This window comes from Lates calcarifer, linkage group LG10 (genome assembly GCF_001640805.2).
Source record: "Lates calcarifer isolate ASB-BC8 linkage group LG10, TLL_Latcal_v3, whole genome shotgun sequence".
Classification (NCBI taxonomy): Eukaryota; Metazoa; Chordata; class Actinopteri; family Centropomidae; genus Lates; species Lates calcarifer.
Window position 1 is genome coordinate 6,736,127 of NC_066842.1, and position 14,622 is coordinate 6,750,748.

Consider the following 14,622-nt stretch of genomic DNA (forward strand, 5'->3'; position numbering starts at 1 on the left):
CATATTGCATAATTTAGCAGACTGACACACTGTTTCCTGGGTTGAGCTGACATAAACGGGAAAAAATAACTTTTAGTTGACAGGTAGTGAAAAGGTCTGCATTTCTTAAAGACACGGTATTCATGACAGAGAGGACTGAAGTCACAGAATCAATTCAAGGTGTCAGTTAAAGACACAAGGAAATGTTTTGCCCTAATTACATCAGTCAAATGAAAATGCCAGCAATTTAGATAAGCTATTATTTTACAAAGAATAAAATTCCCCGGTTCTACTTTCTAAAATTAATAAAAAAGGAAAGGATTTGCTGTTTTTCTCTGTTTTGTAACATTTGAAAAACAATTTAGACATTCCAGTTAAACAAAACTGAGAAACTGTGATACGTGTTCGACCCCTAGGCCTCAGTGACAAACCACTTGGCTCTCATCTTTATGCTATTTTGAATGCTGTATACATGTGAAAAGCTTTTTTGGTTCCAATTTTTTTGTTTTGTTGTCCCTTGCCCACCTTCTGCAAAACATCCAGAGCAGTGAGCACAGCTTCCTGCAGGCTGGTGAGCACTGCCTCAGTATAGGAAGGGAGGATGAAAGGTGAGGCATCACTGCTGATAGGCACAGACACAGCCCCATGGAGGATGACCCCGAGCTTCTTCAGATCCTCCATACTGAAGTTGGCCTTGATGTGCTGGTAGAGTGCTGGGAAAATCTGGATCAACGCTGTGAGGAAGGGTTGGCTGGGGATAAAGGAGAGCTTCTCTGTCGGGCCGCTAGGCGGCCTCGTGCTGTCCGTTCCTGTTCGATACCATGTGTTCCATGCTGACCACCACAATGCTGAGTCCTCTAAGGCTGACTCCTCCCCTGGGGGAGGTGCCTGCATCTCAGCGCCGTTATAACGTGTCAGCCGCTCGACTAGCGAATCTGAACGCACCAAGGGTCTGCCAGGACCAGATGCTGAGAGGGGGTCAATGAGCACTGGTGGGACACCCATAGCAGCAAGTGCATCACCTGCTTTGTCTGAATCTTTAACAGGTGTCACAATCTGTAGGATCTCTTGAAAGCTCTTGAGGGCAGCAAGGGAGACCTCGTTGTTTTTGCTCAAAGCAGCTGACTGAATGTGATTCAGCAGCACCTCCCAGGCCTCGAAGAAATCACCTGCAGATAAACAGCAACATGATGGAAGAGAATGAGACTGCTAATTAGCAGCATGTGTCAGCTGAAAAGAAAGTGTGACAATTAGCACTTTCATATGTGAGGATCCCAATCTACATAATGCCAACAGCAGGAGTTCAGAGAGGCCAAATAGTCAGAGTTATGGCTTAAACTGCAGGTTTATCTGGTTTCCTGTTATCACATATTGTTAATATGAATATGGCTATTTTCAATGACTTACAATCATCCTGGGAAGACCACACACTGATATTCTATTGAAAGCTAGGTTGCATGTAGGAAGGGCAGCTTTCCTCTATTCCTCTAAGTGATTTTATGGCTGGAAATGTGTTGAAAATGAGTCACCTCTTGTAATTTAGCACTGGCTAAAATGTCATTCAGGGGGATGAGAGTGATTAATGAGGAGCTCATGTTCTATCATTCATATCTCCTTGGAATATTAATCCTGTCCGTATGTGGCTTGACATGACTTAATGGGCGGTAATATACCAGGACAAACAGCCAGGCTGCTTCTGGACTTTTGCTACACTTGGCACAGATTTATGAATACATTTCAATATGTAATTTTCATTGTTTATTATTCTGTGGCAGCGGTGGTAAACTAGCATTGTGTCATCAGAGACCGGCTAAGTATCAGAAGAGATTATGAGTGGCTCACCTAATTGCTGGAGGAGATACCGCCTTGTGTTAAAAATGCGTGCCACCCCAGCTAGTGTCAGCACCCACGTCTCCGCCCATTGTTTTTCTGCTGTGTCACGTGAGTGGTGGATGAGGATGTTCCCGCCACCAGACTCAATCTTCTCCTTGTCTGCTGTGGTGGACGATGTCCTCACGCAGTCTAGCAGGTGGAACAGCACCTATTGGCGACACCAAGATAGTTCAACCAGCAGCATATTTAGAGATTTATGGAATAATTTAAAATAAGATAGCAAACATCAATGTAAAGATCTATGGTAGTAATACAATAGAAAATAAGTTTTATATTACAGAAAATTGGAGAAAATAACACAGATCTTGGATTTTGCCAGAGCCTTCTTCCTGTATGAATGCCTTTTTTGTACAAACAACATAAATGACAGCCTCCTCCAGTATAATTAAATCAAATGAGGATGACAAATTCTTGAATGCTACCTTCCAGACGACAATATGCCATGTTGGCTGCTGCAGCAGAGTCCCGTGGGCAGCGATTGTGGAGAACAATGTCTGCCCAGCGCTTTTACGCACAGCGGGCCGCGGGTCGACACACAGCTCGCCCAGTTTGGCGTACAGGCACAGCCACAGGCAGTCGAAGGGAGGGGCAGGGTGAAATGGCCTGTTGAGGGTCTCTCCTTTCTCCTGGGCTTGCTTCTGTAGAGCTTCCTCCTCCCTCTCCAGCTCCTGTGTGATGACTTCGCCCCTTTGGAAGAAGTAGTCTGAAATATTCCACTGTGGGTAAAAAGGGAAGTGGGGGTAGAAAGTGGAGGCATAAATTGGAGAGGAAGGTTGGTAAAATGCTTCTGGTGGTTTTGCTATCCTATTACCATAAAGTAATCTCACAGGAACTGCCACACTCCAAGAGAAATAATCCTGCAAACCACAGATCAATACCAGGTTTTGCATGTCCTGTACTAAGAATCTATAAAACACCAGTGCAGCAGTTAAGTGCTGTTAAATATGATACAATAATGCAAAACGAGGAATTATGTGATATTATAGTTGTTAAATCATATTAAACATGTTTCAACTTTACAACTATTGGAAAAGAAAGCTGTCTGACCTGTCACTCCCTTTCAAATACAGTAAGTCATGTTTCAATAATGTTATGTAGGGCAGGAATTTTCTTCATATTTCCATGTTCTTTGTCAGCATAGCCATGCTTCATCTTCACATTCACAACTGGGAACTGACCAGTTAAATCACAATATTCTACTGGTGGCCACTGAAAAGCCAAGTCAGACAGTAGACCATTAACTGCTGTCAAGAAACCTGCCTATGTGTCATAAGCATAAAACATCTTGTTATCTCACCAGTAGGCCGATGGAGGTGAGACTGATGTTGAGCTCCTGGTTCTGCAGGCCGAAGCTGCCAGCAACATCAACTACAATCTGGAGGCACGTGCAAGGCATGGTGGGCAGGAAGTCTGTCACCACCAACTGCAGGCACTGGAAGGCTGTTCGGATCAATGACTCGCTGAGGGAAAATAAGACACATGGCACACTTTGGTTGAGTTTAGTTTCTTGAATTACTTTCAGTGTAACTGTGGTTACAAGAGAAATAAAACCTTTGTAAGTCCTTTGTGCTCTTACCCTTGATCATTGCGGATGGCCCCTATGACACCCAAGACAAGGGGCCAGCCGGGCCCCAGGCTGTCACCCTGGCTCTGTAGAATCTGCAGGACACTCTCCAGCTGTTTCTGGCGGATGTCTGCATGCAGCACGTTGGACAGCTCCTTCAGGGGGTTCAGCAACAGAAGCTGCAGCCGCTTGGGGATAAAAGGAACGAGACAGTAACTGGTCTGTTAACCGAGAGACAATTATCTGCTGTTACAGTTGTTCAATTTAAGTTTTTACAGTCTTTCAACTTGTGATGCAAGAATAGGTTACTTGCATAACCTCAGTTCTATTAGTAGCATGGGTGACATACAGACAAGTACATATTAAAGGGGAAACACGAAAATATAATGAATCCAAATGCTTAAGGTTGTCACTGGTATGGTTGTTAAAAAAACAACAGCATTATTTAAAGGATGCATGGATTGATGTACTTTGACAAAGCAGTTCTGAAATTTGAAAAAAATATCTTTTTGCAAAATTCATTTGGGTGCATGGTCGTAAACAGACATTCAATTTGTGCCACTTAACCAGTTAGTGTAACTGCCCATTTTTATTTCCACTCCTATTTCCTAACACTCTCTGTGTACAGCCATCACTTTAATGTTCTATTAACTTTCATACAATTTGTCTGTCCTCTTTTAGATAAGCTACACAGCCATTTATCTGTCTCAATAAGGTGAAGGTCACAGACTCTGTGTTTGTGAGTGTCAAGAGAAAAGTGACTGATGTCTGTTTTTCACATTTAAAGAATTTGGCACACACGCTCATCTGTCATGACTTAACACTGCAACAGTGGAAGAGATTTCTCAAATATCTGCATTACAAATGACAAATATTACAGAGAGAAACCCAGAGAATATAACTTCATACAGCAGATTTTTGTTTTTCTGCTCTTTTGTATTCTTGATCACATACACCTGCAGTGTTACTTACCTGATTTTGGGCCAGTGGAGGGTCGTGTTTGTAGGCCAGGCCAGCTTTGATGAGTGCTGTCAATGCCTCAGCCCCCCACTCTCTCATCCTGGAGTTTGGGTGCTGGCAGACCTGCAGGACATATCACATATACACAAAAATGCCTACACATGCGAGGAACAACAGATCTGATGCAGAGGCTGTTCAGAACAGTGCTTCCCAGCAGTGGTCACAGTGGGTGGGTGTGAAACAAGTGGGTGAAATAAACCACAGACTGTGTGATAGAGACTGGGATCCCCTGTGATAACAGGATATGCTGTGACAGACAGTGTAATCATGAAAGCTAGAATAGATACACATGAAGAGGCCAGGCTCAGCAGAGAAAAGTACACTAGTGTGGTACAAAACCTGTCTTTTGCTTGAAGAATCCTAGTAAAAAATAATATATTTTAAGCTCATCTATCATAATTAATCATCCTTGGTCTATAAGGAAGTTTGTTAAGCTCATTTTTAAACATTTTATATCATTCAGGCCTTAGAATTTATTCTAAGAAGAAAAAACTTTGCATTGCTTACGGGCATAAAGAGAAACTGCTAACTACAGAACCAAGAGGGTCCATGCATATCTATCACAATGTGTCATCCATAGTACTGATTAATGCCTCTGATTTTAATCTCAATCTTTGTCATAATCTACATCTGTAAATAAAGACACAACAAAGGTGATGTCATTGTCACATTTCCTCTGAAATATAGAATCACTGAATTTGAATTTGAACAAGCCTGCAAAGACAGATAAGCAGCAGTATATCTCAGCATAAAGTATACTTTGCAGGTGCAGCTTTAGATTCTGCTTCTGTGACAAATCAGAGCTTCACATTGCACATTGCACACAAGAATGTTAAATCAAACACTGGTAGCGGAGCAAATGTACTGTGGACACAATCTGACACAGCGACCTCTCAACTCCAACATGTTGTTGCCAGACTGAGAGGGGAAGAGAACAGAAAAGAAAGCCAATGATTATGGAGGATGGAATCTGAACTTACCTTCTGCAAAACACACAGGATTGCAAAAGAGAGGGGAGACAGAAAGAAAATGTGAAGAAAATCTCCAAACACACCCTGTTACTTACACACACACACACACACACACACACACACACACACACACACGCACACACGTATATAAAGAGAATCCTCTTACATTGGGATAGGAAGATATGATTGCAAACTAATATAGAGAGTGTAGAGTGTAGTAAAAACCTGATGAGAGTTAGTAAGTGCTACATGTGCCAGGGGTCTAAAAAAAATCAGCTGGACACACTACAGCTAAAATATATGAACAACTGAATCTTGTACACATTGCAATCTAGTAGAAATTGTTGAGTTCATCACTCTGACTCAAATCTGTAATACTACTTAAAAACCTTCAGCTCTTCTAGAGCTTGTTCAACTATTTGCCTCCTTCATGACTAAACTGCTAGACTCGAGCCTAGTCTCAGTTTTACTTTACGGGTTTCACACACTCCAGATTCCATGGAAAAAGTGGCATTATTAGAGCCTTGGTACTGGATAACCAAAAGACTAGCAGAAGAGCTCAATTATTTTGACATTCTTTGAACTTCTAGCATTCATTATTTTCAGAGATTGGTTTCAAGTTTTCAATGAGGTCTCCAATGAGATCATCAGAGCAACAATTACTGTTGCAGCTGAAAGAACTAAATTCACACTAATTTATCTCTAGTACCTATTTAAAAAGGTCAAATTCTTTGCAAACGCATTGTGCAAGGTAAAATGAAGCAATTTTAGGTCTTATCTAAGAGTACCACTGAAATAAATTGTGCTTTAAAGTGTTTTCAATGATATTACTGTGCAACCCTGGTTGACAGAATTATACCACAAGACTTGAATCTTTTGACTGAGATTTCATAAACAGAAGTGTGGTGATAGTAACTGTTTTACAGTTAAGCAGTTCAAATCCAGTTAATAATTAACGGCTGGAAAAATTTAGGTGTTCTAAGACTTCTGAGTAGATGTTGTCAAGCATTTATCATTTGTTAAGCCCCGTGAGGCAAATTTGTGCTATGTACTATTGGGCAATATCAACAAAAATTTGGCTTGACATGTTACCTCAAGTAAGTGGCCAGTCAGAGGCCTCCACAGGATCTCTATACGATCCATGTTGACTAGGCCAGTCTCCAGGAGTTTGGCCACCGCAAACAGAGACGGCTCCTGAAACCAAGTCAAGAAAATAGAAAGAAAACAGGATCTGTAATAAATGCTGGGTAAAGTCTCATACTGGGACTGTAATCAAATGAACCGACACATTCACTCTTTCATTATGAAAGTATATTATTAATGTTTGCTATTAAAGTGCTACACAAATATAGTTGCTGTTAAAGTTTATAAGGGGTAAAAAGTAATACTTCTGATAATTTTGGCAAAGCAACATGATAAATTATTCTTAACATTGTGAACCAAGTTTCACCTAGTACTAAAATACACAAAGTCTTTACCTTGTTGTTTCCATAAGCCATTTCCATGGCTTCCAGTGAGAGGGAACAGAGAGCGTTGATCAGGTGATGCAGGGACACATCATCCAGGTACCTATTTCACACAAGAAATACATATTGCATATATGCATATTTGTGTGGGAAGATTTCACATTGTTACAAGGAAACATTTTCCTTTTTAAGAGCACAATCATTGTTCTTCAGGTCAGCCTAGTTAATATTTAGAAGAATGAACAACTCTTTTCCAAAACAGTGGAACGATTCAAGCTGAGATTTGATTGCATCTAAAACTCCTCTGCAAAACAACAAAGGTTTACTGAATTTGTAGACACAAAAAATTATTTTTAATGACCAGATATGGCCTTTACCAGTGACTATATTTCTCAGAAACATCTACTAGAATACTGAAGATAAATAAATGGAAATTCTATTCTGTGTGTTCTTTTTCACAGATGTAACTCTGGTCCTTACTGGGAGCTCTCAAAAAGTCTGGACAGGATGTTGGAGATGACGGGCAGGTCTGTCATCACTGCTGTGGTCAGCACCTGTTTAGGTTAAAGACACAGCCAGTTAGCTCATGGCCAACAATGAGGTGAGAAACACACAGTACAATGCACGTGCAGCACGCAGTTTCCAAACAAACTCACCGTACTGGGTCCCTCCACAGCACGTCCAGGCTTCAGGGCACCGCCCACCCCCGGCTTCAGTCCCAGGATCCACACTAAATGCTGAGAGAGTTGAGAAAAGTTGAAAAGTGGAGAAACTACATCTACATCAACTGACAAGGTCATGAAATGTACACTGAAATATTGGTAGATAATTCAAATGATTCACTCTCAGTGAAAAGAAATGTAAATGACTGAATTTAAAATCTAAATCAGCTCTTGTCTGTTCTCAGCAAAGCATGCACACAAAATAATTTAAAACAAAAAGTAACAATGCTATTCAGGTCTTTTCTTTCCTCACTGACAGTCAAGTATAAATGTCATTTTTCCTTATTAGATGAGGATGTCTACATGTATGGGTGTGTGGGAGAAAGAATATGGAGTACCTAGAGTAATTTGCCTTGTCTAATGAGATAAAGATGTGTGCATTCACGTGTGGTGATAGTAGTACCTGCAGGGTAGCCAGCACCAGCTGCCAGGAGGTGCCCAACACAGCCCCATGGCAGTGTGCCAGGTTCAACAGTGTTCGCATACATTGGATGTTCTTTGCAGTCAGCTGCCAGAGGGACAAACAGTTATAGTACAGTACATGTTCATACACATGTCATCAGGAATTTGGCTGACACACTTGATACACACTCCAGAGCAAATTGAAATGAATGACGCTCGCTAAAATTTTAAACCGAACTCCAATGGTCACAGCCATATGACCATGGTAATAAAAAGAGGTGGGGGAAGTATGTGCACATAGTATAAAAAAACATGCTATCATTATTATTACTATGGGGAAAATTCTAATTAAACCTGAAATAAACAATTCCAGGTCAAGGTCAAGGTCACTTCCCATATATTTTGAAATGTTATTGCCCTCAAGGGAAATTTAGATGCACAGGCTTACCTGGCCTGCCTGTGTTCATAACAGCTGTCCCTTACCTGAATGGTGCCTTGAGAGATAAAGTGTGTCTGTTTTATGTGGGTGTTATTATAAAGGGGTTGTTGTGCATACTATGCATATTAATATCGCAGACAACCTGGTAAACAAGATGCTTTGCTTTGCATTTTACTTTATCTAAGAGTATTTGTGTGTATGTGTGTAATTGCTCAGAGAAACTTAAGCAACATCAGGCAGGACTGCGGTTTTCTCCAGGTTATATCAGATCCTTAGCTCTCAAATACCAAAATAAAAAAAATTGAATTTAATGCAAGTTAAATCAGTCTTTCGAGTTGTTTTGACTCTAGAGTCCATTTGGGCTTGGTCTTCTTGAGTCAGATTTGACAGTGTTCAGTCTTAATCCACCCCAGTAGCAACAGTTCTGCTTTCTTTTGCAGCAGCTGTCTCCCCCCATCTAAAATGATTGTTTGTACAATTTGCCTGATTATAAAATGTTTACAAGCTTTGTTTTTGCTACATAAATTAAATTATCAAATGTCAAGTGGAACCATAGCCTCTTCATAATTGTGTGTGTGTGTGTCCTTACCACCACCGTGCCCTGGGGCTGGGCAGTGAGTGGCTGCCCCACAGCCACCACCTGCTGATGAGATTCACTGGAGGGGCTGATAATCTGCACACTCTGGCCCTGGATTGAGTAGGCTGTGAAGAACACACACAGACGCACACGTGGGCAAACACACGCCCACAGACATGCATACACAGGAGTCAAGTCTTTCGATGAGAGTCAGTAATATACACAAACAGGTTTTGTAACAAGCTTACGACATGCAAGAAAAGCTTTCTTAATTAACTCCTAGGCAAACATCCATCGCGAGTTGAGACCCAATTTGCTGGCTCTCTACAAGCTAATATGCAAATAGTGAATGTCTAAGTAGTTGGTTTGAGAACAGCTGTGTGTGTGTACGTCTACATTCCCCAGACACGTTCTCCTTGGTGTTCCTAATTAGAAGCCACAGTGAAAAGTTATGGATTAACGAAATAAGAGTGGGGCAATAGGGACAGGCAGAGTGCCAACAGTTTACATGTTAAGTTTAGTTTAACAGAATGCACGTCTAACCATATGGGAGATGAGAAGTGCTCATTAATTTAACATAAATACACATGACCAGAGGCCATTCTCAGGGCTGGAAAGGGGGACTTTTAGCTGTTTGTGTTACTGTTAAATTTTGGATTTCACGATGCAAACATTAAAGCAGGAACACAGATGTGCATACCAAACACAGCTCCAAATGTTTTGCAGTATTACCCATGTGTTTCAGGTGTATTTGTTTGTGTGTGTGTTTATACAGGCAATTTAGTATTTTGCGCAAAGACACAGAGGTAACAACACACCTGATGTTTTCTATGCGGTTTTTACATGGCACTCGCAGCCGCAGAGACGTACCTTTGCTGGAGAGGTTGGCGGCGTTGCTGCTCAGAACAGTCAGGGCGTAGTGCGGTGGCAGAGAGGCCTTGCAGATGGCTGTGATGAAGGCGTCTCGGGGTGTCACCAGGCCTAGACGGCCACACAGCGAGGCCATGGTCAACTCTGCCTTCAGGATGTTCTCAGTCGCTGTCTCATCGGTGCTGAAGACACGGGACAAGAGGAAAAGGGAGTGGACAGAAAAGTATGTAAACAAGATTAAATAAAATTAATAAGATTATTACTTAACATAGAAAATGAAAGCAAGAACATGTGCAGCCTATTCAGACTACATTTCAAACGTGTGTTTTCAGCTTTTAAATGCAAAAACTGTATGAACTGTATGAACATTATATATTGTGGTGTGATGATTTATCGTGGGGGGATTCTTCCCTGCAGATTTTACCTTGCATCCAGCAGCAGAGACAGAGCAGCCAGTAAACCACACCAACAGGCACTGACCATCTCCTCCCACACCAGATGGGCTCCTGAGACAGAAATACAAACTATTATTGAATTTATAGAGGAATTATTCCACTTACGTTTAGATGGTATCACTAGGACAAAGAAAAAAAAAAAAGCCTCCATTTTTTTAGATCTTATTTTAAAAGTCATACAGGCACTGTGGTGGCCACCAGGGGTCATGAAAGTGCTACCACCCAGAATCCTAATGGGTTTGGCAACCATGCAGTAAAACACAAACATGATGTGTAGTTTCCTCCCGCATTTAATTTTCCAACTTGCCCATTCTTACCAGGTTGTGGCTGCCATTCCTGGTCAGGGTGAGCCTCTCTGAATTCAGCAGCTGCCTCCTCCTCCACAGCCAGTTCTCTTTCTATCATGGTAGTAATGCCTCGGACCAGGTCCAGGAGGGCACTAAAGGCCACAGACATGGCATAGCCTTCGGGTATGGATGGGGGCTCCACCTTGTCCAGCATCTCTAGACTAGTGGATGAAAAAATTCAAAGAGCAAATGTGATGGTGAAGTGAGTGGGTGTATAGGCTAGAATGAGCTCTATTTTGTTCCAAGGAAAACAACATTTATGTTGATCCATTGATTAACTGTCTGTGTCTTGATATAACATCACCTGTTATTTTCTGAGGCCCAAGTTAACATTTATACACTGCCTTCCTCTACAACAGTTGCTGTGATACAGCAGTATCCAGACTTCTTTCAAAATACTAATTTGCAGCACTAGTGTTAAAACAATTTGTGCTAATTGTGTTAGGGTAAAAAACATGCCCTTTACCTCTCTGCATCATCTTACTAATCCTGCCTTTTACCTGGGTTCTGGTGGTTTGACTCTTACAGAAAAAGGAGTTGCTGTTTTTTCGGCACTCAAAAAAATCAAAGGTGTGTACCTAACTCTCCTTCATACTAAGTGTGCTCCACACAGCCTCCAAAATCACCAGCAAGAATCTTAATTACAGCAAATAGATTCCATTAGTGTCAGAGAAGACAATTTAGACAACACCTCTCTTTGTTACAGGAACACCTCTGGCTAATGCAATTCTCTATATTTAAACCAAGCTTTTCTGTGAAATAGCAAAGACTAATTACAACAGCATTTTCACTCCTCAAGCAGGGTTAAGCCCTTGATCTCTGTCTTATTATGATCGTCTGTGGTTCAAAGAAAAATGGTAGTTTCACAGTATCACTGCTTGCAGGGTACAGCTAACCCGATAATGATACTGCAAGCTTACATTTATACCCATTAGAAGCACAGAGGTGGTAAATCCAGCAACTTGACATGTTCACTCATTATTTCTGTGCACGTTACAAGCATTGAGTCTTTCATTAGACACAAGAAAAAATGGACAGACAGTCAGAAAGGTGAGCTACTTAAGTCTATATGGTAACAGGACTTACTAGGTGGCCTTGGCACTGCCCTGGACACTAACAGTCATGAGGGGGATCCAGGTACCACGGTATTCAAATGCAGCCTGGGTGGTCAGGTTACCGCTGATTCCTCCTGTCCCTGGGCCGCCCTGTGCTGTGCCCTGGGCCCCTGAACCTGAGCCGCCTAAACATAACGTCAGAGAGGAGTAAGGTGGGAGAAAAGTTAATGAAAGTCAAAAAGATGGAGCGGAATCAAGATAACAATAACACATTAAATGTTAAGAAAACACATTTTTTGCAAACAAATACTCATGACATTCCCATGACAACTTGTACCTGCCCATCAAATTAAATGACTTCATTGTGAGTAGTTCTTTTTTTTCACCAATCAGAACATGCTTTAAATAGTGTATTTTTAATTACATCTCAATTCATTTCTTATGAAAGATCTACAGAACTTTATGGATATGTACTGCTGAATATTTAGCAGCTTTTTACAGCTTCAGATATTCTGAATGCTGAATAAAAGCCAGACTTAATGTATTAGTAATACACTGATTAGTATGCTTCCGTATTTTAGAGCTCAAAATAAGGACCTGATTACTCTCAAAAATCAGTGCACTGACCAGCAGGGGCACTGACGGCAGCAGTGTTGCCCGTATTGGGGACAATGAAGAGAGACTGGATGAAGGAGCCCAGGGCATTGACGATGTCTCTGAACACCTTAGTGGAGTGCTGTTTCATATCGTATGACTGACAGAATGAACTGAAAGAGGAAAGGAACACAGAATATTGTGATAAGAGGTCCGGCTCAGTAAGAGACAGTCAATCAATGGAGCTGCAGAATATGAGTTTATACTTAACAAGAGTTTTTCAGACTTTAACATTCCTTACCGTAATAAATGTGGCTGCACACATAGCCTATGGACTGATTCTACTGCCACTGCTCTGAGCCACTGTGGCTTCTCCCCATCCAGAAACTTCACCAGCAGAGACAAGAAGATCTCACACTCAGTCACCTGCAAAACAAACACACACACATCAGTCTGGGACTGAATATTTGCCTGTTAAACAGAGAGACTGTCCTATAACTGGAAGATTGCCTTTGGCAAAATCCCTGAATGCCTTCAGGCTTTGATAAAGTTATTCTGTGGCTCAACACACTTCTTGATAGACGTGGGCAAAAAGACACATTTTTATCTCAAGGATTCAAAGAATATCACTAAATGAAAACAGCTGCAAAGCTGAATTACTTAGATGCAGCTGAGCTCATCAAAGCACCTGGAGCAGAACTAAGACAAAAATACGACTACACTAATCCAATGCTAATCAGACCAGATCAATTAAGTGTATCAGCTCTGTGCTGAAGAAAATCCCTGACTCATAAAACATTTATCGGGCTACAGCTCTGGCCAGTCAATCATCACTGCAGATCGGTTTCTCACCAGTAAGCTGTAGAAGTGCTTGATGAGGACTGACACTACACGCAGCAGCCTCATACAGATGGGAAAGTAAGGTTTCTCCACAGGTGCTGGTGAGGCGGCGCTGCTGCTGCCCTGCCGGAACTTGATGTTTGGGGAGAAGAGCTTGATGACAAGTGGACAAACCCGTTCCTTCAGCAGGAAACTGAACTCCTGGTGCTGGGTACAGAAAAGAAACATTAGGATCACATCAAGTGTGATATATGAAGACAAACAACTTTTACAGAGCATTTGTTTCACTGCAGTCTCTGATATTAAGATAGTATAAAATGTACGGAAGGTGGGCAAAATAAGAAAAATATCTGATGAACCATACATCAGCCTTAGAAGACTTGCCTTGCCTTAGTTTTCATGGTAAACATGAAGCATTTAGCATCTGTGCTATCTGTAAATGCTCTATCTAATAAGAGTCAATAATTTCTACCATAAACATTTAAAAATGTATGTACCTGTAGGAATACCCCAGGAAAATCATTTAGAACAGACTCCAGCAGCTCAAGGCCAAATGTCCGTGTCATCTCTGTCATCCCCACCAGCCAGTAGGGGGCATCAGCATTAACCAGCTGGCACAAATCCTGCAGGGAGTCACACAGCAGCATTCAACACAATGGAGTGTTATGTCCCACACTCATCACAGTGGTTGAAACAGTGCAGTCATTGAGCTCTGCTGGCAGTACAAGCATCATCACAGAAAAGTACAGTGTGGGTGAGGAATGACAAGAGACTTTAAGACAAGGGACCTTTGAATCACCTCTTCGTGTAAATTAAATTTAATAGCAGAGATTAAAGCAATTACAAACTTGTTTTCAACTAACACAAGGTTAAGTGGCTGGTATTATAAGTAATTTCCAGTTGGGGACAATTCTCTATTTCTTGTCTCTAGTCCGCCAATGATGAGGTCATGAGCCACGTCTCAGAGCCAGCTTGGTCCTAGGGTTTCACCCAAGGCTGATGGGAAGAGGACATCACACTGTATAGAAGGCTGCCGCCCCCTGGTGGACTTACCTGGAACAGCATGTATGCATCTTTAGCACTGGGCCTCAGAGTACTAACAGACCGCCTGTTGGTGTTTCCCTGGACAGGAGGAGGCTGCTCCACAATGCCTAAGGAGAAATAATAATTAAGCATTTAAGCAATACATTGAAGGTACAGCAGTAAAATAAGGCAATCAACACAGTGAGTGTTAGTTAAGACAAAGGATGCAGCTTTAATGTATTAATGCATATAAGGAAATAACTGCCACTTTAAAAACAAAATTCCCTGTATGCTTATGGACTCTGGGCTTTCCAAATACATGGATTGCATTTATATTTTCTATTACATTAAAATGCTCTTAGCAGTAAGAACATTACTCCCCAAGAATGCCAATTTCCTCCAGAC

At 41.5% G+C, this 14,622-nt stretch overlaps 1 protein-coding gene across 4 annotated transcripts in view; it reads right to left on the bottom strand.

The window, feature by feature from the left end:
- The window catches only part of mon2 (MON2 homolog, regulator of endosome-to-Golgi trafficking), a 33,356-nt gene that overhangs the window by 6,660 nt on the left and 12,074 nt on the right, over positions 1-14,622 (bottom strand). For 2 of the 4 annotated variants that reach the window (XM_051073202.1, XM_051073201.1), the window contains exons 6-27: positions 14,248-14,345; positions 13,692-13,817; positions 13,207-13,401; positions 12,656-12,780; positions 12,388-12,527; positions 11,792-11,945; positions 10,676-10,866; positions 10,328-10,409; positions 9,904-10,085; positions 9,046-9,158; positions 8,019-8,123; positions 7,550-7,630; positions 7,374-7,447; positions 6,906-6,996; positions 6,520-6,621; positions 5,437-5,511; positions 4,409-4,519; positions 3,449-3,624; positions 3,170-3,332; positions 2,295-2,588; positions 1,822-2,020; positions 505-1,148 (exon numbers count right to left, since the gene is read on the bottom strand). In XM_051073202.1, coding sequence (XP_050929159.1) covers positions 505-1,148; positions 1,822-2,020; positions 2,295-2,588; positions 3,170-3,332; positions 3,449-3,624; positions 4,409-4,519; positions 5,437-5,511; positions 6,520-6,621; positions 6,906-6,996; positions 7,374-7,447; positions 7,550-7,630; positions 8,019-8,123; positions 9,046-9,158; positions 9,904-10,085; positions 10,328-10,409; positions 10,676-10,866; positions 11,792-11,945; positions 12,388-12,527; positions 12,656-12,780; positions 13,207-13,401; positions 13,692-13,817; positions 14,248-14,345 — 3,521 coding nt within the window. The remainder of the gene's footprint in view (positions 1-504; positions 1,149-1,821; positions 2,021-2,294; positions 2,589-3,169; positions 3,333-3,448; positions 3,625-4,408; positions 4,520-5,436; positions 5,512-6,519; positions 6,622-6,905; positions 6,997-7,373; positions 7,448-7,549; positions 7,631-8,018; positions 8,124-9,045; positions 9,159-9,903; positions 10,086-10,327; positions 10,410-10,675; positions 10,867-11,791; positions 11,946-12,387; positions 12,528-12,655; positions 12,781-13,206; positions 13,402-13,691; positions 13,818-14,247; positions 14,346-14,622) is intronic. The other 2 variants (XM_018675931.2, XM_018675933.2) reach the window with 1 other exon arrangement.